At 39.7% G+C, this 26,511-nt stretch overlaps 2 protein-coding genes across 7 annotated transcripts; one reads left to right on the top strand and one right to left on the bottom strand.

Moving 5' to 3' along the window:
- Positions 1-1,422: 1,422 nt before the first annotated feature.
- Positions 1,423-4,144, bottom strand: gamt (guanidinoacetate N-methyltransferase). The gene is made up of 6 exons (XM_029149552.3): positions 3,970-4,144; positions 2,936-3,081; positions 2,759-2,822; positions 2,581-2,648; positions 2,218-2,328; positions 1,423-1,677 (listed from the first exon to the last, which is right to left on the bottom strand). The coding sequence occupies exons 1-6, from the start codon at positions 4,142-4,144 to the stop codon at positions 1,537-1,539; spliced, it is 705 nt and encodes a 234-aa protein (XP_029005385.1). The 3' UTR covers positions 1,423-1,536.
- dazap1 (DAZ associated protein 1) lies at positions 4,131-26,485 on the top strand. Of its 6 annotated transcripts, none has more exons than XM_029149548.3 (14): positions 4,131-4,270; positions 10,847-10,887; positions 11,907-12,073; positions 12,592-12,657; positions 13,575-13,682; positions 13,916-13,964; positions 17,096-17,178; positions 20,068-20,215; positions 20,414-20,446; positions 20,994-21,143; positions 21,751-21,915; positions 23,916-24,008; positions 24,464-24,511; positions 25,649-26,485. In XM_029149548.3, the coding sequence occupies exons 3-14, from the start codon at positions 11,960-11,962 to the stop codon at positions 25,819-25,821; spliced, it is 1,230 nt and encodes a 409-aa protein (XP_029005381.1). In that variant the 5' UTR covers positions 4,131-4,270; positions 10,847-10,887; positions 11,907-11,959; the 3' UTR covers positions 25,822-26,485. The 6 variants fall into 6 exon arrangements, with proteins under 6 accessions (XP_029005381.1, XP_029005383.1, XP_029005379.1 ...); XM_029149546.3 differs by lacking the exon at positions 4,131-4,270 and adding an exon at positions 9,375-9,707 and having other exon boundaries at positions 13,578-13,682; XM_029149545.3 differs by lacking the exon at positions 4,131-4,270 and adding an exon at positions 9,388-9,707.
- The last annotated feature ends 26 nt before the right edge of the window (positions 26,486-26,511 follow it).

Genomic DNA, 26,511 nt, shown 5'->3' with positions numbered 1-26,511 from the left:
CCTGTGTTCAAGGCACTACGTAAAACACGTGAATAAAAGGTTGTTACCTACTCAGAGTCTCTTAAAACTACAGATTGTTCTGTAGTGTTGTTAGTATATTTAGCATCAGCCATAATGAAGCAAATGTGATAACACGTGCAGAAATGCTTTGGTGCAGAAACACTCACTGCTTCTGTGATGCTGAAGTGTTCCTGAATGAGACACTTTGCCCTGTACAACATCCGTTTTCCAGCACCACAGCTTTCAAAAACATTAACACTGCTTCTTAGGCAATAACCACAAAATTAATTATTGTTATATTTTAAAGCTTTTAAAATCTATACTGAGTGACTGGGATTCTTTGACACATTAAAGCAGCAGAATGTTTGGTTTCCAAAAGCAGGAATCAATCATAAACTGGATCCAGACGTTCTAGAATCACTGAGCTGTCTGGAGCTGAAAATGATTTGGCATTCACATCAATAGAATCCAACCAATACCAGCACTGTAAGCCTGATTAGGGTGGTGGTGGCACCATTTATTTTGTTTAGTGTTGTGTTTGAAAAAAGTAAAGAATCAATTCACTGTTAACTACGTCCCATTATATCCAGTCTATAAACAGTTTCTGGCTTTTTCTCTAAAGTTTCTTTCTGTCAACCAACCTAAAACAGAAGGCTCGTGCTCCTGAGTCAGACCTCAGATGTGCCAGCTGCTGTTGGTTCCCCCCTGACTGCAGCCTGTGTTGCATCAGCCACACATCTAATGATTAATGTGTCTTCGCCAGGTGGTGACTTATTCCCATGTGTTGAGATAACGTGCTCCGTTATCCATGGAGCTGCATTTTAACACTCAATACTGTTTACACATGATTATGTGGAGTCTAATTTAAAACTGTGTCGGACTGTGTCCTCTCGCTAGAGTCATAGCAAATGTTCATAATTATGCATGAAGCTAAAAACTAAACTTGATATTTTCAGTCCAATTCAGTATGTTTTTCTAAAATGTTTACATTATTTTTTTTATTTATCAGATTTTCACCACATTGCATGAGCCTGTCATATACACCAATTATCAATTTTGCACGGCGTTCTGCATTATGTAGCAATTTCCACAGGAATAACACAAGTCTGCAGAATTTAATGTCAAGTGGAAACTATTTCTGAATATCTGGTTAATCAGTGAAATGAAAACACTGGCCAAGGGTTCTAAAGATGTTGTGTGATAAAACACATGAAGCCCAGTGGGATGTAAATTTAAAGTGTTGTCTCATGTTTGTTAAAACATTTAACACATTAAAAACGCAGACTGATTATGGAGCGCGGTCTGCTCGCAGAAGGCCAAGAAATAGTACAGAAATCACAGTGTGCAGGTTTGACTTTGAAACCACACGGGGAGAGTAACAGCTGTGTAACGTGTGATGTGTACGAGCAGCTGTGAGCTGAATTGGGTGGACTTTGGTTTATTGACAGGCAGCAAACAGACGTAATAATGAGGGGAGCGGGGTCAAGTGAGACGGCACGTTAGAGTACAAAAATGTTGCAGCAGTGTCTTGACATTTTACTCTTTGATAATAGTGGGAGTTATCATCTTTTTGAAGGAATAGTATTTGCATTCACTGGGTGGGTCAATGTCCATGGTGGTGGTGCTGATCTTCTCCTTCTTGAAGCCGGCTTGAAGTAGATGAGGCACCTGGGTCTCCTAAAAATCATTAACAGACAGTTTGTGAGTATGAGGTGGCATGTGGCGTTATCTGCCTCTGCAGCTGGTTAATATTAACTCTTAAATGATTGCCCCACGTAATTCAGGTATGTACTCTATACTATGCTACGCAGACAAATGCCGTCACTGGTGCGTTACACGTGTGATACACAGCAGCTCGGTAGCTTGAACCTTTACCTTTCATTATGTCATGCTATTGTTGCACATATATTCTTTTATCTATCTGTATGCTCTGCAATAACCCAATGTACTTTAGAACTGCATATAGTTCCTACTCTCAAGGACTCTCCCAAGCAAAAAGTAAATGCTCTGCAGCTTGACACTGCTTTAAATCTACACTGTTCCTGCTCAGACTATGCTGCTGCCCAGCAGCGTCACCTGACCTCTGACCTTCTAAGTTGTTCAGACACGGCTTCTTCCAAGGATATTAACAAAAAACACCAAAACAAACAAGTGCTGTGCAGTGAAATAAATCAAAGCTTTAGTTCGGTTGTGTTTAATATTTTGTCCTTGACCCACCTCGAACATCTTCTCAATGCTATCGTACTTGGTCTTGAGCAGCTCTCCCCAAGAGGTCAGGTTGCAGTATGTGAGGACGCCGCCGGGCTTCAGCAGCCTGTGAGCGTGACCCTATGCAAAACACACACCACAGCAAATCGATCAGTCCTTCAACTCTGTTGGTAGTTAACCCAGAGAGCACAAACACGTTTCATGTAGTTTTACAGTATAGGTTATCTATGCTTGGTTTGAATTAAATGTACACCAATATATAATTTACATATACAGTACCTTTACTCCAGATTATTTTAAGTATTTAGTCTATCCTTCTAGAGAATGTTAATCTCTTCAGTAAGTAGTTTCATTAGGATTTTGAGCACCCACCTTAATGAAGTCAAACTGGTGAGTGTGCCATGTCTCCTCTGACAGAGGGTAAGTGTCGTACAGGATGCCTGAGACGTAGAGCAGACACAGTTTGATGTAGGGTCGCTTTTTGTGAAAACAATGAGCTGATTATTTCCCTCCCAACTAAAGTTAGCCCACGTCTGCTTTGGCTTCATACCGTCAAAGTGGTTGTCTGCCAGGGTTGGAACAACGTTCTCCCAAAGGCCCTTCAGTGGGACGACCTGCAGACACTGAACCCATCAGCATCTCTGCTTTCAAACACAGTGAATTCTACTGTTCTACTGTTCTAAACTCCACTACTGTGCAATAATATATCCAATCAGGCTCCACTGACCTTATGGGGCTGAGCCTTAGCCCAGTTCTCCAGTCTGGCAAAGACGCCATCGTTGCACTCGATGATCCAGTGCTCTTCAATGGGGAAGGACTCCACTTTGGTGGCGGCGATGGCCATGCCGAAGCCGATCTCCAGAACCCGACCACCTACAGGAGGAGACACAGCCAACAGAAAAATAAACCCTTTGTCTGTGTAGAACTCAGAGGCTGTGATACCTGTGTGTTTATGGAGTAACCGTTTAGGCAGGGAGTTAATTCAGTATTATAAATTTGTCCAACTACTAAATGCCTGTGAAACACAATGCCCACATCTGTCTCCCAACAGAGTAAACTCACCAAAAACAAAAAGGTTCCAGAGATCTGATCCTTCTTTAAACAAGGTGTGTTAATCTTAACCTATATTTACTATACTTCTTATCACTCGGTCTCCAGACAGAGCAACGGGTTTAGGTTGTTACAGTGACTCTTTAGTGTGAGTTCTCTCCACTTGTGGATAAAAAGCCAGTTGTTTGTAACATGCGTCCGGACAGAGGTTTCCTCTTTGAGCAGATTATAGTGATTTATCTGACCGCTAATCTGTGTTTACTTTTGTGTTTGCCTTCCAGTGAACCAACTTACTGCACAGCATCTATTGTATGGTGTCAAAATATATTAACATATCACAAACTTCTGGTGCTTTCCCACGTCTATTTTCACATAAAGCTGGGAGCAGGTGAGCTGTTTGCAGGCGTCTTGGACAGTTCCCATGAATAGAGTAACAGCTGTTGTAATGCTGAGGAGCCGCCTGCTGCTCACTCTCACACAAGTCCTGAAGATCACTTATAGACAGGGAAGGGAAAGCTGGGAAAAACTAGTGTTGTGTATTTCCCCCCCTAGATCCTCCTCTGTGTGCATGCAAAGAGCCCCCTCACAGCCCTCTAACCATGAGCCCCTACTCCTCAGAAACTCTCCGCACGTCCATGTTCACAGCCTGACTCCATTATCGGACGAGCCAGTTAAAGAACCTCGTGCGTGAATTGAATCTGTCATTTTTACCTTTTGACGCGGCAACCGTCGCTAGGGAGTGCATGTACGGGGTTTCCCAGCGCTCCATCACAGGTTTCCCCATGATTTCCAGGTGTGTGTCGGTTTCATTGTAATCAGCGCTCGCGTCGTGCCAGACGGCCTTGCAGTCCTCTCCCTGCGAGAATATGGGCTGGGCGGTGCTCATGTCGTTCTGTTACAGTAGAGGCGGCTTCTAGGCGCTGGCGAGAGCTTTGGCCTGACCGTGTCCACACAGAAGAGGGTGAAAGGCAAGAGGAGTCGCTTTATATCAGACCAGAAGTGCTGACACCGCGTGAGTGCCACTACGGGTCAACACACGCGCGCATACCGAGCGGGAGGGGCGGGGGGGTTCAGTGGCGCCCAAGATCCTCAGCAGACAGGACGAGCCACTTTGCGGTGAATTATTGACGCGCTTTCTGTCGCTACACGCACACCAACGGTTGGGCTGTTAGAGTTCATATTTACACATTTGTTTTTGCTGTAACCAGCAAGTATCCACACCAACAGCTGACAGGCAGCGACATCCGTCATTTCTCAAGGCTTGTGAGGAGAAGGTATTTAATGTCTGGATATCATTTGTGGCTTTCTATTCGCTTTGCTTTCGGTGGGTGTTTCTGTATTTAGCACCCAGAACTTTGAGCAGAGTGGACGCTCCTTGGTTTCCTGCTCTCTGAGTCTTGGCCTGCACAGCTGAACTCGGCCAGTGTGTTGGATCTCATTCATGCACGTTGCACATTTGATCTATTGCATAACATCATTTGAGCAGCCTGGTCAATTTCATACTGAGCACAAAGATAAATGGAGGCACCTAATAAATGGAAGAACCCAATAAGCAAAAAACACAATAATTTAATTATTTACATTAGTCAGTACTACTTATTATTATTATTATTATTATTATTATTATTATTATTGATTTTGCAGTTCTGACCCCCAAAAAAGCTCTATAAAACTTATAAAACTGAGATAGGGATGATGTGTCATAAGTTTAATTAATATTTCATTGATTAAAGTTGCACTACAAATGGTGGATTTTAGGTTGTCATAAATTCATTAAATGGAATAGTATCACAATCGTTTTTGATTACTGTTTAATTTTACAATGCAAACACTTACACATAGTGTTGGTCTAAACCAAACTTTCTCTGTTAACAGTGTCATTTAGTCTTTTATTTGTGTGAAAGAAGTCCAACAACACAATGAGACAAAATGACAGACAAAAATGCATCATCTGATCATTTCCACAGCCACTCTGCCCTGGTTACCCATCATCCACTTCACTCCCATTAGGTGAAGCTGAGTGGCACTGGCTTCTCGGTGAGGGCCCTCATCAAGTAGCAGGTTTTCATCCACCTACCGTTCTCGTACGAATCTCTTCGTTCATGCTGCCTTCAAATGAAATGTCCACAGAGGCACATATTCATGCAGCAGCTACTCAATACCTGCGATATAGTCCTACAGAACCCGTATGACCATTCTGAGAGGTTTTGATGTAATTTAGCTGCAGAAAATGCTGCACTAAATGTCAGCATTGTATCTACTCAAATATGTGAGTGTGAATGTCTGTGTCTATGATGGATTGGTCATCGGTCTAAGTTGTACCCATCCTTTCTCTCAGTGACTGGCTGGAAAGGCTCGAGCATCCTCGCAACCCTTCAGAGGACAAGCTGTTACTGTTAGGGATGCATGAATGGTAAAACCAGACTGTAATTATATGCACTGATGTCAAAGTATCTACCGTATACCATAACTGAGTCTTCACACCCTGGTACTACTGTAAAGACCCTCATAATGTGAGAACTGCTTTAAAGCCACATACTGGTAAAATCATGGTTGAACTTTTGATGTTTTAGTTGTTGTGCAACTGCATAAAATCAATTTAAAAAAACAACAAAAAACGTATAACTGATGTTAAATGTTATGACTAATGGCCTGTATATTCTTTAGCCATTTAAAAACACTCAGACTAAACTTGTTAGTTATTTATCCATTTCACATGTATGTTTTTAATCAAAAACCATTTATTCATTTTTCAAAACAGTGCTCGACCAGAGACTTTCATTTAATGATTTGTTTGATCACTGATTTATAGCATGCTGCATTTCTCCATAAGGACCAAACTAAAGGTAGCATCCAATTATCGGTGTCAAAGGGCATAAGATGCACAGTCTTCACAGATAATCCCTCATTTTATTATCAGTCAGTGTAGAGGCTTTTTCTGTTTGTCAGTTGATTTCATCAGACTTCATCAACAGAGGTAGTTCCTGTAGCATGTGGGAGTCTTCTTACTGCTATGTATGTCATCACTTTATACATGGATTTTTTCTGTGGTATGCCAGATATATGTTCATCCACTATTTACCTGTCTGCTTTAATACTTAATGCAGCTTTGTTAACAAATCATACTGCCTATCACCAGCACTCTTATCTTCCTGGTCAAATGGAAATTAAAGACCTTTACTTGAGATCAGCCCCCTGTGGGCTGCACTATGAGCTGCACTATGAGCTGCACTTAGTCACATGGTAAATGATTTAATCTTAAGTGATTTGCTTTATACTGTAGCATCTAACTCAAGTGGTGTTTTGGTTGGAAGAATTGCATTCACTTGTGGTGAGTGACATTGTGAAATCGATCAGTACCATTTGGTACTGATCGATTTGTTTTGTAATACATCCATGTCATCCTCATTAAACCCCTCTTTTGTTATTCTTTAGTGTGTTTTAGTTGCATATTAATATGAAACACTATAAGCTTTTAGGAAGTCTGTAAGATTTGCATAACCTGGTTTGCAGATACAGTATAAATCCCATTTTTAACAACCACGGCACAGATCTAGGATGTGAAAAGTGGCTACAACAGTTGTGTTCAAAAAATAACTCCTAAAACAATTGCAGATGATGGCACAGTAGCAAAGTCCATATATCACTAGCAAAGAAAAGCACTTGATCAATGCAGAATCTGAAGAGACAGTACAGAACACTCTGCAGGAAAGTCAGTCCATAACATTAACAGCAATAGGTCTACTGTATTATGTGAGATTTTTTATTGACTGGTTTCACTGGGTCTAGACAATTTCACTGTAGTCTTATCAGTCAAAGATGGATGTGGGTCACTTCATTTCTGGGGGATGTTTTGCAGCTGCTACTTTTAGTCACTGAGTCTTTGACATCACAGGTTCATTTTCAAAAACATTGTGACCAAAACTTGGACTAATGATAAATACCCACATAGTCATTCAGTCATCTCTAATCTGTCTTTCAAGTGTCACTTTAGGCCCAATAATAAAAGGCACCTATGTATCTTGGAGCAACAGAGGTTTTGAATTGAATCAATTTAATATCTTTCATAATCAGATCCACAGTATAATCCGAATCACATGCAAAGTATTTTAAAATCAGCAACCAAATCCATTGTGATGAATATAGCATAAAAAGTTGCTACAAGACATTTATTTGTGTATGACGCATGTAGGCAAACGCTGGATTTTATTGGTTTAGTCTGTGGTCTCACCAATGATCAGCTACAGGTTAGTTGTTGGATTGAATGCTGCAGGAAGAGGGTGCTGTTTTTACGAGGAATCCTAAATTTTTAGTACCTTGTGGCGTTAGGACAGTGGTATCAGACAGATTATGTAAGACTTTGACAACAATCTTTTCATTGTACTGTTTTCTGAGTATATTTCTACCATGGTGGAATAAAAACAGTTCGTCACATGCGAGGAGAAACATGTGATTCTACTAAAGTTATGTTTTCTGAAGCTTCAAAAGTATCTCAACTCCACCGACTATGGATTTAAATGTCTTTGATTTGTATGTAACTATTCAAGCTAGTTTGTCTTGGACACAACTTGGTCTGCAACAGAAATCGATAATAATCAATGACAGAAATTGGTCGATAATGATTTGCCGTTATCGATTAGTCGGGCTGCTCATTTTATGGCGCTGCAGATCTTAACATTGGAACAAAACTCTGTGCTTGCTTTGTTTATTTATATTTTGCAAATTGAAGTTTTATTATTCAAATGCTGTATTTTGTGTGTTGTCCCTGTGGAGAATCCTGTATAAATCTTGACATGATGATGTGTGACCTTGTTTTGTCCCAAAAAAAAGATATTAAAGTGATAAATAGAAACAAGAACATATCACCAGGAAAACACTGAACATGAAGGTCAATCTAATTGTGACATTCACTGTTCTCACTGGGAGCTCAGGGAAAGCTCAGGGGAACATACAAAATTATATCAGTGAATTTCTATTTTTGTTAGTAATTGGTTCTTCAGATAATTTACAAAGCATACCATAAGCATGTTTGACATGCTTATGGCCTAAATGACATAATGAGTACTGTGTAGTTTCTGAATGTATTATATTTGTGTTGTCAGATTTTTTTTTTCAGATTGATTTTTCAAATTTTAAATGCTTGTATAGTTTTTACTGTTCTAAAAACTGCACATGGTGTACATGTGGCATGATATAATCACTTTGTACTTTACAGAACATTAAACCTTTAGTTGCTCATATTGTCATAGGCTATTTTTAAAATGAAATTAACGTGAACGGCAGCTGAAAGCTATTATTTAATGTGAATACATTATGTGTCACCTCTTTCACTTAGACTGGCATTTCATGTTTTAAATGTCACTGTTCAAGGCTTGTCGCTGGTGTTTTATTAACTCAGCCACAGAATGGATGTCATCTCTGTCCCATGTGTGAGCAGCAGATCTTGAAATGCAGCATTTGAATTTGCATAATATTTGTTCACATTCATGCAAAGGGGAAGATAACCTTACATTGTGACAATGGGATGCTCAGTAGGCCTCTTCTTTTTTAGTGCCACAGGCCACATTTTAACGGTTAACAAAATGGGACCTATACACAGAATTTACCTAGATAAACAACAGATTTCAGTAAACGCATAAGACAGATTATTGTCCTAGGGGGGTCATACCCTGCACTGGGGCCCTTGGTCATTCCCGGACATATCTCTAGGCGGATGATGTCCTCTAGAATACAAACTAACAAGGAAATAGACAATTAGATCACTGAGAAGATATTCATTGTGAAAATATGTTAGCAATTCCCTGCTATTAGCACCAATAGAGTTTCCCCCATTATCCATTAAAAGAATTTTGCAGGTTTTGTCTGTTTACCATTTAAAAATACAGTTTGAATATGATAACTATTCTGCTCTATACTTGATTTGATCTGAAATAGCCACCAATTTAATGAGCTATGAAATCAACAAATATTAATTCAGGTTAGCTCACATTAACAAGTTTTAAAGTGATCTGAAGTCTAAACCTTCATTTTGATAAGCTCATAGTTAGACATGCTCAATCTCACTCTGAGTTTGCCTTCTCCACTGTTGCTATAGCAATAAATTCATTAGTATCATAAATTAAGACAGCGTCACTGCACTCCTGAATGCTGTACAGTGGTTGGTTAGCCAGCCCAGGTTCGTCCGTCTTCACGTAGCCGGCCTGCTCCGGTGCTTTGGTGAAACCCAGTCCACGTGGTGTCTGCAGCCCGGTTCGGTGTAATGTTCCTTTAACGCCGCTGCCCCCTGCAGCGCCGTCATTGCGCAGAGCATTTGAACCAAAAAGCGGAGTGACCTTCCTCCGATCTCAGTCTGAGTGGGGCAGCGCTGAAGCAGTAAGCCGGTCACAGCTCCTGCAGTACCCCGCTTTAGCATCAGCAATGAACAACAACTTAGTCGGAGATGAAGTCGGGTAAGAATAATTTAACAAAGCCACGCACCGTCGGAGCATCACAGAGTAAAGTGCGCCCTAAGTTGTAGTTACCGGGCGGTCTCGTCAAGCTGCCATTTGACAGCTAACGTTAGCTAGCATGCTAAGCTAGCCGTACCGTAGTAACTTAGCGAGCTGCTAGCCCGAGAAGAGAGCCAAGAAGTGTGGTAGTCGCCAAAGTAGCTCGGCTGACGGTCAAATTATGCGATGATATAGACCGGTCTCGTCGGTTGTGCTGCCACTTGACTTGTCACGGAAATGTGCGGATGTGTACTTACTTTATTTCAGTGTTTTCAGTTAGCTCAGAGCGACGGAGCTAGCTTAGCTAACGCTTGCCAGCAAAGCGAAAGTCTCCTGTTCTCCACTTCGCCAGTGCGAGGACATTTAGCGGGCACTGCTGGAGGATGAAGCATCCTGGTCTGCACCGACTCTCCTCTGCTGTGATGGGCGCTACGCTCATCACAGACGCTTTTCAACAGTTATCTTGTTTAAACATTAATGAACTCGCTAGCTGGTTTGGCCAGTAGTTCGGTGCAGAGTGCCGTTAAACTTGCAGTCACGCCAGCCGGAGCCGAGTTCGCCGCTCCGCCTGCTGGGACCGAGCAGCCGCGCGCCCCGCTGCTCGCTGACGGTGAAATACTACAGACGTCGGTCCTGGGGGTTAGTGCTGGACGGAGACAGCGGGGCTCTGGGACTCGCTGTGTCCGCTTAGTGTTGCGTTAGCTTGCTAAACGCCCCGGCTCTGTCCTGGGGTAACTTACGTGGCAGGAGCTTTATAAAAGACCTTTATTGTAGAGGCCGGTTGTGTCAGGTGGAGCAGATGACATCCGCTGACAGGAGCGGACCTCCTCGCATCTTTAAAATGGGGGTTTTTATCTGTTTCCGTGTGTCTACACGTTGCGCCAGCGTTGGTAACTGCGTTGTGTAATATCTGTCCACTTGGCCCTTCAGCCTTCTCCATCATAACTGTTTTTGTCAATCTCTTAAGCTTAGACGGGTAATAATAATCGTTTATATTATTGCTCTATGATTTGTAGTGATGTCTTGTAATAGATGACTAATTATTGTAATTGAACGTAATGATCAGTGATGAATGTAATTGTATTTTGCCTCCGTTATAGGAAACTTTTTGTGGGTGGGTTGGACTGGAGCACCACACAAGGTAAGAGTCGCTATCACGTGTGTGAAGGCTCAGCCTGTGCACTGTTGACAGAGGTTTGTCCAGGGCGATACAGCTGTGGCTTCATGGATTTGTTGGCAGACAGCAGGCTTTGACTGTTGGCTTCTTTAGTTTATTCAAAGTTACTTTACAAACAACAACTAAAGATTGTTGGGTCAGATTGTTCTGGGCACACGTATTGAGCTTGCAACCCATTTTTCTTTTTTTTTTCTTCTTTTTTTTTTTTTTTTTTTTTGCAACAAGTACTGGTTTTTACTGAGTGCATCCAGTAACATACATTCCAAATTTAAATGTTGCAGCATTTCTAAACAAGTATCCCAAGTATTTGTTGAGTGAGCGTGGTAAGGATGTCTCTTTCTGCTTTGCTGGTGTTTAAAAATATTTGAATCATAAATACTTCTAGTTTTTTAGTTTACATTATATGATGTGCATTGGGTTTGTGTACATTTTCCTCTCGTTTATTTAGTCTGTCTTGTTTAAAGTCGTTTTACTGTCCCATGCTCGGTTGGCCATTGTGTAAATTCGCACTGGTGCTTGTCTCTGTTAACATTAAGATTTGAACCAAGCAGCTATGTTACACTGAGCTTGTTTCCCCAGCTATGCCTTAGGGCTTCTTGGCAATGAGAGAGCCAATTACGATTACTCTCCGAAGTGACTCCTGATTTGTTCAAACTTGCATGCCTTGACTCTGGGTGTCTGCAGACGAGCAGTAGTTGGTTGTGCATTTGGTACCATGCTAGATGATACTGGGTCAGGGCTTTGTTTGCTCTTTCGTAGTGTCCATATGGTTATATTGTCCTCAGTATTCTGCCATGAAACAAAATCAGGGTCAGTGAATGTAATGTAATTTTATGAAGTGATGCTTGTGTTTTCTTTCCACACATGTCTCGGTCCCTGTTTTAGTTCATGCTTAATTATCGTGGATAATTAAACTTGTTTTTATTTTAAGTGATTAAGTTTTGTTTTGTCTTTAATGATGTCATTTCATTTTCCCCCTACAGAGACACTCAGAAACTATTTCTCACAGTATGGGGAAGTAGTAGATTGTGTCATCATGAAGGACAAAACTACAAATCAGTCGCGGGGCTTCGGCTTTGTCAAATTCAAAGACCCAAATTGTGTACGGACAGTGTTGGAGACAAAGCCGCATAATCTTGATGGAAGAAATGTGAGTATTTTAAATCAAAGGACCAGATTGCCAAATCAGCTAGAGTAATCTGCCTGCACTTCGTTTGAGCACAGTGAAAAACCTAAACTGTATTTCATCATCCAGTTATTCAAGGAGAAGTAAAATTTCCGTTGCGTTGAATTTGCCTGCAGCCAACCATACAGATGATACACTTTGCAAAGACTGTCTTGTATTTAGTCAACTAGTCCTACCTGTTCCAAATCACACTAGCAAAACTGACAGTTAAATCTGGGTCTCGGTGACATGGATGGGAAAAAAAAAGCAAGAATTTCATCTTCTTAGTTTATTCTACGCTGTGGTCATCTGTCCAATGTGCCATTACCCAATGATTCATTGGGTAATGGCCAGAAATTAAAGTGAGTGGATATCAGTACACGTGTTGGTATGTTGTGTGAGTAGAGCCAGGCAATCTGCTGTAATGAATTCGGTGAAGATCATTTGAAGGTGCCTTTATTTGGACCTAATGCAAAACGGCTTTCTTTCTCCTTGCTGCTCAGATTGACCCGAAGCCATGTACTCCCAGAGGAATGCAACCTGAAAAGTCTCGAACCAAGGAAGGCTGGGTAAGAGGAATCTGACTTCTACTGGGGAGGCTAGGACAGATGTTTCTGCTGGAATAAGATTCAGGTCTTCAGTCTCTTATGGTTCTTCTCCTGGTGTTGGAATTTATTATAAAAAATACTTTGACCTAAAATATTTTTCCAAGGTGTTCTATAAATATACCTAATGTATTTTTTTTTTAGGTTGATTGTACAATAGTCACCCCTTTTTTGCTAGGAATCAGTTTAGGTTTTGATAAATTGCCAAACCATAAGATTCTCCAAATTTAATCAGCTTCTTTTGGGACCAAGGGACTGCAGTGTTATGAGAACTGAGACAGCTTTCAGTGTTTATGGATTGGCACATGATAAGGTCACAATTTTCCAGATTTTAGCAAAATGACTCATGAATATGTCATAGGGCTGTATCACCCTGCTAGAAAGTAAGGTCCTTGTCTGATGCTTTGTTCCCCCCCCCTCAATTTTGTTGGTTAAGAAATGTTATGAATTCCAAAAATGACCTTGGATGCTCTTGTGACTGTCACCCTTAAGTCCGGTAAGGTCTTTATAAATAAGGCGTTTTCCCTGTTGCTAAAACAGCTTTCACCAAGTAATTTCACTGCTGCTGAATGCTGTACTAAGTAGTTGTACTAAAATCTGTAAGTGTTAAAAGCCACCATTGTGGCCTTGTGCCTATGCAGCAGGGTTGCAATGCACAGAAACGGTGAAATGCTTAGTGGTTGAGGCTAAGAAGAAGCAGTGTTCTGTGATGTGTGGAGACTAGTGTTTGCATTGACATGACATGTTAAGAATTATACCCCAGGGCAGGAGGCAAACCTAATTTCTTCTGCACTGTCTGCATAGATGATGGCTAACTGGCCCCTTCCCTGCATGATCCTTTAACAGACATTGAAATCCATACACTCCCTGTTTTTTTTCAGAAGGGCAGCAAAGCTGATAGCAATAAATCAAAGAAGATATTTGTAGGTGGAATCCCCCATAACTGTGGCGAGCCTGAACTCAGGGACTATTTCAATAGATTCGGAGTGGTGAGTATTTCCAAGTGCATAATAAAACTCAGTTCATATCTTCATTAAGACTGTTAGAATGGATGTGACATTAAACAGGGTCAATACTCCTGCATAAAAAAGATGAAGTTAAGTGGGATGGGATAGGACAATTAATTATTTTTCCAAAGTAAGAAAGAATATCTAATTGGAATAAGAAGAGACCCTGTCTGGTTTTCTAAATGGAGCCACTGTTTCCCTTTGTCCCATTCAAGGTCACAGAGGTGGTAATGATCTATGATGCAGAGAAGCAGAGGCCTCGAGGTAAAAGCTGATCCCGTTTTTTCCTCTCCCCTCTCCATACCTTACCATCTTAAATCTCATGACAAACTATTCTGGCCCAAAGAGGAAAAAATCCTATTAGCCGCAGATATTCAATTAAATTATAGTCTGTAACCTAGGAGTAGGTGCAGCAATAGTGCAGTAAAAGTCATATAAAGTCACTACAGTGGACATTAAATGATAAATGTAATTACAGTTTTTGATATGCATAATACTGCATGTAAATGAGTGGATCTGTACTTAATCTTTTGCAAGAGCGAAGGGACTGAAGGATATAAAATTGTGCCAAATAACATGTCACATCTGTAATATAAAACAAATTATGGCAATCAAAAAATGTCCCTTTTGTGTCCACAACCTGCTTATGTCTGGAAATTTAGTGTCTTTGAAAAATTATTGGCTTGGCTTTGCTTTGACCTTTTTAATGACCTTGTGGAACAATGAAAGTCTGTTATATGCGCCACATTTCTAGACAGTTAAATACATTTTCCCTGATAACAAACCTTGTTCAGTCAGTCATGATCTGAATTGGTGTAGAAATGGTTAAAAGCTAGCTGCACACCACTACAAATTGCTCTGCATTGTTCTGTCTGCTTGAGCACTTTTGTTTGGGTAATTATGAGTTCTACATCAACATTTATACATCATGCTGTTTGTGCACATACTGTAGGGCCTCTCAAACACTATGATAAAACCTAAAATCTGATTCATATCGTCCATGGCATAAACATACACATTTGGTTTTTCCAACATATACCCACGTGGAACGTTTTATCACTTTGTATAGTATTGTATAGTAATTAGATTATTAAATAGCATAATATAATGTTTCAAAGCTTATGCAGTGAATTGGATAGTCCCGTAACACGAATGGAAGCACTAACTTGAAGGAGTGAAAGCGGGCTGCAGGAAAGTAGGTGCTCCAAAAAATCCAGTACTTTATCACAAGCAACTGGCATATTGAGCACGATCCAAGTATGTGAGGGCAGATTTGCCCTTCAGAGATGCTATGCTGTAGGTGATAAAGAAAACTATCGTGAGAACAATGGAGAAATTTAAAAAAGGTTTATGTGTCCTTTGATACTCCCTTCACCAAACTTTGAAGTCTAACACTTCTCCACCTATGACAAAGTCTGGGTTTGTGTAGTTAAGGCATAAATATGTCATATGACATGTAGGGACACTTTTAGCATATAAGGCCTCACTGGGAATCAGACCTGTGTCACTGGCAATGGTGTTGTCAGACTCTCCACTGAGTTATAGTCACAGCTGTTTCATCTACGTTTGCCCTACATAGCAGTGATGCGTTGGCCACTGACCCATAGTATTTTACTGCCCCTTCTTCAAAAACTCCTTCATTCTCTCTTGGGATAAACCCAGAATAGTTTGTCATTGGAATTTAACATGATGTTTTGCACCAGTAACAATCATTTGCATAATCTTTAATAGTATAAACGCTATAATTTACTAAAACCATTAGATTTGCAATATTGGAATAAGTTTCCTTTACCTTGATTTAGATGGAACTGATACTTGTTTTTTAAATGGCATAGTATGTGTTTTCCCATATGTAGAAAGTTAAGTATTTTTGTAAGTAAGCCCTTTCTATTTTTCTTTCTTCTGTCCCCCTTCTCTTTGTGAATGGTTTGAATGTGATTAACGGTGTCTCTTAAGATTTGTCTTTTCTCCTTTAGGTTACTGTGCATTGACTAGTAGCACAGAGGTACAGGCCAAATGTAAAGACATGAATTTTTGTACTTGGTTAAAATGGGGCGTGCACAAAGTTGCATCATATTTGAGTTTGAGAGAGTTAATGGATTTCTTTCTGGGTTCCTCAGTTTTTGTAGATGTTGAAGTTATATTTTCTATGCAGCCCTAATTTTGATTCATGCTGCAACTGGCGATAACTATCATTAGTGTGTGCTAATTACTTTGAATAGATTGTTGTAAAAGTTTGACATTTTAGTTTTTCAAAACCTAAATAAAACAGAAATAATATAAAATTGAAAAGCTGAGCTATGAAATTTCATTACTGAAAATTCTTGTCGCTCCTCTGCTAAAATTTTATTTTCAAAGCATTTGTTATTGATCTAAAACACTATTTGGATTTGACTGTAACCAAAATATGTCTTTAATGAGCCAGCTAATTTTAAGATTGAGATCAAGGTCGGAACATGACAGATGTTATTAATAGCAATAGATCATGAGGTTAGGGAATACATTGTGTGTTACTAGAGGCCTCTTAAAACTTTGTTGTCTCAAAGGACTTTTAATTGGATTTAGGTTAGGTCCCCAAGTAGAGATGACACAACCCAATTCTGCCAATGTTGAAACTTGGTGTGATTGAAAATAGATCACGTAGTGTGTGGTGACCTCACTGTCTCTAATAGTCAGATGAAGTAGATCACTGAGCAGTTGGTGCAGCTGAAAAGTTGGACCAAAAACTTCTTGTTGATGAACATTGTGTGCCCCCCATTCATCCAAATCATTAACTGTTCTCTTCAGGAAAAGCAGCACTGGCCTATATCTTTGTGTTATCATTGTGAGCAATATTTTAATTGTCCATTTTAGGCTTATCCTGGCTGACTCAAAAGTAAAATACTGAAATTGGGAAAGCTTGGAGAAAGCTTTAGGCATTCTACAGTTTGTGTTTCTCCATGTTTCTGTGATGCATTAACAATGGCTGCTGCGAGTGTGTGCTCCACAGTATTTATACCAAGGGACAGTTCAAGGTGGGGTTTGGATGAAATGGCAGGAAGTTGTTTCATAGTATTCATCCTATTGGCATCTATCAATGTTAGAAATGTTGTAAAAGACCAACTCAATTAATTTTTGTGACAGTTAGCATCAAGTCTAATGCTACTCCTGTCATTCTTTGTGATTACCAGCCCTTTGTTATCTTCATAAAATAGTCCACAGTAATACGTTTTCTACAGTCCCTGAGAAAATAGCCTTGAACTGGTGTTGTTCTACAAGTCTGCAACATCATCCGAACCCCAGGAGCCTTTTGCTCAGTCTTGACAGATCCTCACTCTGCTGAAGCCCGATACTGTTCTTCATCCTGTGTTGTCACAACCCCCTGCTACCTTGATTCACTCTTGGTCGTTGGCTAGGTTTTGGATTTATTACTTTCGAGGCCGAACAATCAGTGGACCAGGCTGTCAACATGCATTTTCACGACATCATGGGCAAAAAAGTGTGTAGTTGTAGTTTTATTTTTCCCTTAAGATCAAACGGAGGCTTGGGCGACGGTGTGAGGTGCACTCTGCTGCTGTGTCATGCCTTATTTTCCAGAGGCTTGCCATCACTGACTTCAACATTATGCAACACAAATTTAGCCTGTAAACTGTTAAAACAAATAGGCTGCTGACGTTATTCCTAATGCCTACAACCATTACACCTATTGTTTTGTCTTGTATCTTTTTCCATAGGCACATTATCCTTCACAAGGCTGCTTTAGTACAGTTTTTATTGTCGCCCAAGGCTTTGTTTAAAGCGACCACTCCTTTAGGTTGTATTAAGTGCATAGTTAAATAGTATTCACAGTACTGCTTTTGGCTTCTGTGTGCTACACACATATTTACTTAAAACAAGTATAGTTAAAGTTAATGTGTCCTCAGTACAAGTCACCTAAAGGATTGGTCCAATCAGTTATTTTTTTTTTGTTTGTTTTTTTTTTTTTTTGATATTTTGTTGGCAGGTCACTTACATATTTTTGTTTTTCTTCAGTTTGAAAAGTAAAGAAAAAAAAAACTCAACTCAGTGACCTCAGTTGAAGAATCTCCATACTGTGTCTACTAGTTCTCTACATAACAAATGATTAGAAAATGCTGCTAAGAATGAGACAAGAGCCGCACAATGCTATTTGCATGTCACTTCTTTTGTTTGCTTTAGCTCAGAGGGTGGACCAGATGGATGGAGTTTACTGTGCCTGACAACTCAGTTAATTCTGATAGTGTCAGGTAAGCTGTCCATCCGGCAAAGGAACAACAGATTCACGTCGGTGTAGTATTTAAGCACATCCCCCAACTTGGCTGTGCTTCTAGTATTCTGTTGTCATTGGCAAACACCATCCACCTGGCACCTCAGCTGAGCAAAACCAATCAAAACCAAAACGCCACAGGTATACAGTTGAGTCACAACTCAATATTTAGCACTCCACCATTGGCACTTTGTATTAGGTTTTTTTAATGTATCTGATTTAATTAGTCTACACAATCATCCACAGTAACCATTTATCATTAGACATTATTTACAATTAAATAAGTATATTCCCACCTATTGTTAATCTAAACCTCACTCACTGAACATCATCTCCAGCAGTTTTATATCTATCTACCATTAAAACCTTATTTCCCCAGTGGAGACATTTGTAATTAGCAGCTTTTTAACCATTCTTTCAAAATACCAGAAAAAAGGTAGTCTCTTCTCGCCCCTCCATGGTGCTAATTATTTGTAGCTATAAGAAAATCATCAGAGTCAATCCCAGTTTGGACACCCAGTCTTGATTTATTATTACATTTATTCAGGTTTTGTCCTTGCTGCATAAGCGTTTTGAAGGTCAGTCTTTGGTGCCTGAGGCCCAGATCTTATTAATCTGCAAGCTGCAGTATTAATCCTCCAGGCAAACAATGTGGGTCTTTACTGTTTATTCTAAAAAAAAATGCATTTCCCTCTTTTTTAATGGATACAAACTTTATTAATCCCATTGGGATTTTTTTTTCTAAATCTCTAGTAAAACTATCGGTCATTTTTATTCCACCAATTCGAAATCTTTTATTTTAGGCAATATTACTTAAAGTCAATAAGAAAAAAAACACATGGTATTTTATTAAGTTGTCAAAGATTAGTACATTTTAAAATCCCATTGCCATGGTGAGTTATTTAACCCCGTCTGTGTACTTTACAGCGTTAGCTGCCCCGTTGACTTTACTTTGGTTTCTACCAGGAATCAAAGCTTGACTTAATCTATTGTTCTTGACTTGACATTACCTTACGTTGAGGGAGGCTGGGATATACGAGTTACAAAATTAGAAATTGGAGCACATCAAACTGTGGAACAAATCCCAGTTCTGCTGTTGGGGACTGTACAGAAGTCATGGTATCCATCACTCGGAGCTGTGATGCCCACGGGAGAAAGTGCTCAGGTAGCTGCCGGCGGTGGCGAGGCCACTGCCGGAAACGTGCATGTAATTAGGTCGACAGAGAAGGAGGAGAGCAGGCTGGGGTAGGTGGCAACACCTTAAAGCAGGCAGGAATTTGTGATTCGTTTTCCTCCTGCAAGGTGACCCCAATAACTCAACCCCTCAGTCTATTTCTGGTCGGCTCCCACTTAGTCTCAGCTGGTTTCTTTGCTCTGGTTAGCTGCTGGTAGCGCTGCTTAGTTGCAGACAGGAGCTTTTTTTTATTAGGGCAATAAATTCAATAAATCCAAGGCACTAAATAGTTAGAGAAATTGATCATTTTATAAAGTTTTTGAGCAGCCATTTGCTGTTGAATTGGTGTTAGTGTCAATTGTATGTGCTCAATAGAAAATCTTTTCTCACTTTGGACACAGTATGAAGATTCTATTTTAGTTTGACTGAAAACACTGTTCATTTGTACAATCTGCATGTTTATATTCTGTTGAAACTGAGACACAAAATTCTCTACATCCATTCCCCCTTAAACCTATTCAAAATAAAGTAAAAAAGTTCTAAACATTCTTTGTAAGCGTTAGCTGGAAAAAGGTAAGTCCTGACTTTCCCTTAGATGTCTTTTATTAAATATATATGGGGCAGTTAATCAGAGACAAAAAAAGCTATGTTTCTCAGGTACATTATTAGTTTGTGATTTGACAACAGTATAAGTTTTTATATTGTAGTATGACTTCTGGTGCTGTGACATTTCTGCTCAGTACCTGAGACACATAGCTGTACAGCTTTTCTAAATACACAGTAATATTAGTTAAAATAGCCTCCCCCATTATTATGATAAACATAAATTCCAAAGTGGCCCATAAATCTTTTTTAGGCTTTTCTAGGTTAGGGACTTTAAAGACCCTATACTGGTGTTGCCAAATGTGCCCTCCTTGTCCTTTGTCCAGGTGGAAGTAAAGAAGGCTGAACCCCGGGACAGCAAAGCCCCTGGCCAGCTTGGACCTGGCCAGTGGGCACCCAGGGGCATCTTGACTGCAGCTAATGGTTGGACAGCACAGCCTGCCCAGGGCTGGCAACAGCCTTACGGGCCACAGGGTGAGTGGGAACAATCAAGGAGGCTGGCCTCACACAGTAAATCCTAGTAGTAACTGTTCTAAGTGTGATACCCTCTGTTTTAACTTGAACTCACAGATCACGGTTCTCTCTCCCAGCTTAATGGTTAAACTGCATAACTTGAATGTCCGTTTTGCCCCAAATGTAATCCCCCCCCCCTTTTTTTTTTTTTTTTTAAAGGAGTGTGGGTGTCAACTACTGGCCAACCCATAGGTAGGTAATAGGCCTTTTAGATAACTGCACACAAATAATACACTTTGCTTTTTATTCATACTGCACATAGATATCAGTTTCCAATTCATCATGTGCTTGTCTTCAGCGTTTGTCACAGAAATGGGCCTGCACACAGTGTCAGCAATAGGCTGATGACAGTTAAAAGCACGTGTTATCACTGTTTCATAATGGCTGAGGCTGCTGATAATTTGCAGCTTGAGACAGATGGCAGCCTTGAGTGGATTCCGGCCTCCCTCTGCTATTGGTCAGGCTTGGTTTCATATCTCTACGTTTAAATCAACCTGCAGTGTTCTTTGTGTCAGTCCTGTGCAGGGATATTTAAGTTTCATTCAGCTTTAAATTGGTGCTACATGTTCTAAATTTGAGGACATTTATTTACAAATTTTATTACAGTCATTTAGCTGATAAAGAATGATTAATATGATTTGAGTCAATCAAGACACATTACATACCTGATCAGAATTAGCATTACAGTGTGTATTTTTTATTAAATGTATCATTATAACACATTGTTATCTGTTGGCAGGTGGGTATGTACCTCCTTTGCCAGCAGGCCGGGGAACACCCGCACAGCCTCCATCCCCTTTTAATGCATTCCTGGTCACGACCCCGGCGGGAAGCTTTGCTGCACCTCAGGGCTATCCTCAGCAGGGCTACACCACAGCACCTCAGTTTGGTCAGTTCTCATGCAACCACTCATTACACTTTGATGCATGCATGCAGTATGTGTGAGGATAACATGTTGTTTTTAGGATAATTTTTAATTATTATTCAAATACAGTTGTTGGAATGTTACAATAGCTCCTCACACCTTTTTAAGGCAGTGTTTATTAATAAATAAGGATTTTAAAATGTTTTAAACCAATATCAGATTTTACAGGCAGCATTGCACTTACTGGTCAGGGAGGAACTGTCACCTTATCAGAGATGGACAGCGGGACATGCAGCTACCCGACAATTACATAATAGACTTGTGATGTTGGTAGTAGTAGTAGTAGTAGTAGTAGTAGTAGTTGTTGTTGTTGTACTATTATAACAATAAACCTTAAGGGGGGGCAAATCTGTCTGCAAGTGCCTTCGCAGAATGGATAACACTATTTGTTTTCACAAAGCATAATTATTTTAAGTTAAATGTTTAGAGGTTCTAGCTCAGCGTAGACTCCACTACTCCAGCTTTGTTACTTAATCAGAGTTATGTACATTTTCTTTACTACACATAAAACAGTGCTGAGAAATAATCTTGAAGTAAAACCTAACCAAATGACCTTTCTGATCTTCAACAGGTTACAGTTTTGGCACACCCCAAGCAGACCAGTATGCTCCACAGGTTCCTCCTCCACCCACCACTCCAGGAACTGGACCGCTGGGCTTTGCCCCTGCAACCACACCAACTCAGGACTTGAGCAAGGCTCCCACTGGGCAGCCTGACTTCCCTTATAGCCAGTATGGTAAGGAAGACATTGTGCATAAAGCATTTTGCTGCCTCCTTCTCCCATTTGATTTTATTTACCCCTTGGTGCTGCCCATCTCCCCAGAATTCGTTTAGGTTTATTACCACAATCCTCAAACAAGCAGGAGCCTGCTCTTGGTTCCATTTAGCTTGAACAGCTACATATGCATACATGCTTCTTGCATACATGAAAACCCCTGGTTGTGCTGTGAAGATGCTGCTGAAGTTTCACCATATCCAGGAGTCTTCAGCAGTCACTTCTGTCGAGTTTCTCTAGATGGACTTTGGATTGGTTAAAGAGATTGGTAGGTTTGAATTAGATCATCCTGCCTTGCAATGTCTTTTGTTTTGCATTTTTGTTTCCTTGGATTTGTAAGAGCGTGCGGCCTTCTCCTGACTGACTGTACTAGGTGTTTGACGTCTTGTTTGTTTGAATTATTCCTGCCTTTAAATGACTCCTTCCTGCACCTCCTGCTCATTCTCCCTGTTGACCATTTTTGCTGGTTTCTTTTCCTGGTCTGACACTTTTGCTACAGATTGGTGCAAGCATGAAAATATTCCCCTTGAACCACATTTCTTTAGTTACTCATGTCCAACTCGCCAAGCAAATATTGCAAACCTTTTAATATGTTCACTGTTTTAATATATATATAGGAGCTATTTTGTCTACACCTGTACTGTAGATACTTTTTACAGCCCTAGAAGAAATACTTTGAATTACTTAAACACATTTTACATTTCAGTTATTGTCTTGGAACTTGAAAATGAGATATTTCATGATTCCACTTCATAGTTGATGTGTTAAATGTCTTTCCAATATAAGTTAAACTATTAGTGGGTAGCTTTTACAGTGACATACTGTATGCTAATGGAGGATTAAGAGCCTGAGATCATGCTGAGAGCACAAATGGAGGGTTTCAGATCCAAACCCAAATGAAGATAGATACTGTAAAAACAAATCAGCTTTCAGGTAAAAAGAAACAAGCCTTTTGTTCATTGAAGATTCACTGATTGAAAAAACATAGGCGCACTGTCAGGTATTCATTCAGGTTCAACATTCATTTTGTTGGATGTCTGGTACATGTCTTCTGACTCAGCTAACAGCTGATTCACAGTAGCGAACCTACATGTAAAAGCAGTCATGTGACTGTCATGAGAGGTACCCATCTTGTTCAATGTTTCCCTGCTTGTGCCTATCTTCCATTAAGCTTTTTGCATTTAGTCTCTGCAGCCTATCGTTTAGGCCAGTAATCACAGCAAATAATGACAACTCAGTTTCTTTTTTTGTATAGTTAAATACATATTTATAATAGAGGTATTATATATGACAGTACCAGATTTTGAATATTAATATTTGACAAGCTAGTATCAAGTGGTTGAGATTTATTATTGGTTTATGCCTAACGTTGAAATAGGCTTGTGTGGAATCGGTGTAGTTACAGTATATTGGTTATGGGTAGAGGAGGTATCAAACCACAGGTTTTGAACTTAAATTATTGTTTGTCTTGTTTTAAGTTTTGTATGAATCAATTTCGAGTAGATTGTTAGCTGCAGTTGTGGAAATTGAAACAAGTCTAGAAACAAATGGTATTTATCAGAACATGCCTGTAACAAGTCACATTTTGATGTTCATAACAATGTGAAATTGCCGTTGCCATTAGTTTTTGTTTCATAGTGCAAACGTCTCATAACTTGTTGGTGGGAAAACATTTTCTCACAAGTGATTTGCATCGTAGCATACCATGCACATTTCACTGAGTTTTCTGAGACCAGGCTGGCACTATTATAAAGTCAGACATGCAAGCCCACTGACCACACACCCATTTTGTTCTGACTTTTAGATGAAGCACAGCAATGGTAGCTCACCAAGTCTAGAGCAGTTGCAGTAAATTGGTAGAAATGCAAAGCTCTGTTAGCTCAGTAAAGGGACAACTATGTAAAGTAGTCGGCCAGCAGTATCTGGGTTCAGTCAACCTGGTCTCCTCATCTTCCTGATAGGCTTGGGTAACTACCCTCAGGACCCTTCTGCCTACGGACCAACGCGTCCTTCTCACAGTTATGGTCAGGATGAGCAGGGAGGATATAGTGCAGGTAGGTGCCAGCATCGTCTTCTCCAACCACAAAAGTAGCATTTCTTCAGTACTATAGTATTTATAGAGCTGCAACCTGGTTCTGCTTCTTTTTTTTTTTCTGCTCCGTGTTCAGTATTTTGCATGTACATTTTGCATGTACATACAAATTACTCTGTGTGCTCTTGTATTGTAAAACACAGCCATTCTAAACTCTTTGAGTGGATTCAAAAGAAATTTGCATTATTAAAGTATTAGGCATTTGGAGCTTAAAGCGTCTCATCTCCCTCAGAGGCTGTGTCTTTACAATACCAAGACTAACTATATTCTCCCTTTTTGTCCACTCTGTTTGCATTGCTTTGCTGATTATAAAAGGATGATCTAATTGTCAGAAAATGTGTTCATGGTTCAGTTGTCTCTATGCATCAGCAGTCCATTCACCCGTTGTTTTCCCCATTTTCTGTTTCTACATTGTAGCTAAAGGGGTGAGAAAGGAAAGAAGAAATAAAGAAGCACACAATGCCAGTAAATTTTCAGTTTCTCAGATTCTTTTGTCTGATGGTCCTGTTAGTATCGCTCCGCTTTTCAGATTTCTGACTCTTGTGATGTTCTTGGATCATTAGAGCACCCTAAAAGAGAACTCATTCAAAAATGTCTCCCTTTCTTCTATCACTTTTTTCTTTTCTTTTGTCTAGAACTGCAATGCAGTACTTAATGGTAGCACATTTCAAGTACATCCAACAGGATGCTATCAGGGCAGGAAAATAACCAGTCAAGTTGTTGAAAATATTTGGCTACAGCTGTTTTTCACCAGCCATGATTGGCAGTCAAAAATAAAAATCCTGTCATCCCAAAAGGCCATTTAGCTTGGACATTCTCTTGAATTTGAGGATGCAGCAGCCATTTTTCTAAACAGATTAATTTCCTTCCCTGAGTGTTCATTTGTTTGCAAGGAGATGGTGCCATCCAGTGTCTAAACAGAAGAATTTGATGCCAGTTGCCCAGATCATTTAAGAAAATCTAGACATTGTTTTCCTTAATGAAGCCCACTGAAATCACTTTACTTCAAATGAAGTTGACTTGTTTTTTGTTGTATTTAATTACACTGGTGTTTTATAATTTCTAAAGGCTCATTAATGGAATACAAAATCTAAAGTAAAAATCCACCACAAACAGCAATACTATTTGACTATAAACTATTGTTATGCTCAGGCTAACTTATGTTACTGTCCATTAGTTATGTCAATAGTAGGGAGGTAATTAATGTAATAATAAATAAATTTATTTAAAAAAAATCCTAGTAGTTTATGAAAAGTGATGTGATGTCACTAAATTTACCGAACAGTACAGTAATACCATGTAACAAAGTGGCTGCAAATGTATGTGTCAGTTTTAAACGTTAGCTTGTACTACTTTTTAATATAGTAATTGGCTAAAGGGTTAGTTCCCAGTACTTCCATTAGCTGCAATGTAGTAATTATTCAATAATAACCTGTGCAACATCTCAAAAATGTCATTAAGTGTGAAGGGGTGTGTGGTGGATTTTTAACACAAAAAGCAAATTTTCCTTTAACCACTTTTAATGTTTTTAAAGGAGTAAGATTTTCCCCCTAATGTTCTTTTAAAGTAATCTCCTCTTCACAAATCTGTTATCCATTGCAGGGTACAGTCAGGACCTCACAGCCTTCAGCCACAGCTTTGCGGACCCCAGTCAGCAGACGGCTTCATATGGGGCCCCGACAGCACAGCCTGCTGCCGCCCCACAGCCTGCTGCCAGTGCGTTCGGCAGAGGGCAGAACCACAACGTACAGGGCTTCCACCCGTATCGACGCTGACCGCCACCTCCTCTGAGGGCCGTTGTGTAAAGTTCTAAAACAAAAAAGAAGTCAGGGAAAATGTGATCTTGCTAAAAAGCAAAACTGGAGTTCTGAATTGTTTTATGGGAATGTTTAATGCACACAGTTTGTGAAAGGAGGGATTCCGGTAAATTCAAAAGGGGTTAAATTAAACCCATTTTTTGTTTTTTGCATAACTTAAGGAATATTCAGCAGAAAGAAGCTTTTATCCTCCACCCCATACCCCACGTTTTACAGTAGAACTTAACTACTTTGCAATAATTTTGATTGTCTGGTCAAACACTAGCACAGAGATTATATGTAAAGAGACTTGCATATAAATATGTATATTTATGGTGGACACATGAAAACAGGGTCTCAAGTTTCCTCAGCTTTAAATTCTAGGGAAAATGTTTTTATTTTTCATTTGGTGAATTTTGTTTACTTTCTGAGCCTTTAAAGTTTGTTTAAAATGGAGATTATGAATATATATATTATACACAAACTGTGCAATTTTTTAAAAAGAGAATTTTGTACTATAAATGTACACTTTGCTTGTTTTTTATTTAAAGATGTAGACTTCCCTCAGGTGGCTGTTTTGGGTGCATTTTTTGCACTTATGCAAAAAGGACAAATTATTACAAAAATAAATGTTTTAAGGATACAGTGGTTGTCAGGAATGTTTGTATA

This window comes from Betta splendens, chromosome 4, assembly GCF_900634795.4.
Source record: "Betta splendens chromosome 4, fBetSpl5.4, whole genome shotgun sequence".
Taxonomy (NCBI): Eukaryota; Metazoa; Chordata; class Actinopteri; order Anabantiformes; family Osphronemidae; genus Betta; species Betta splendens.
Note: the sequence above shows the minus strand (reverse complement) of the source record. Positions and strands in the feature narration are given on the sequence as shown.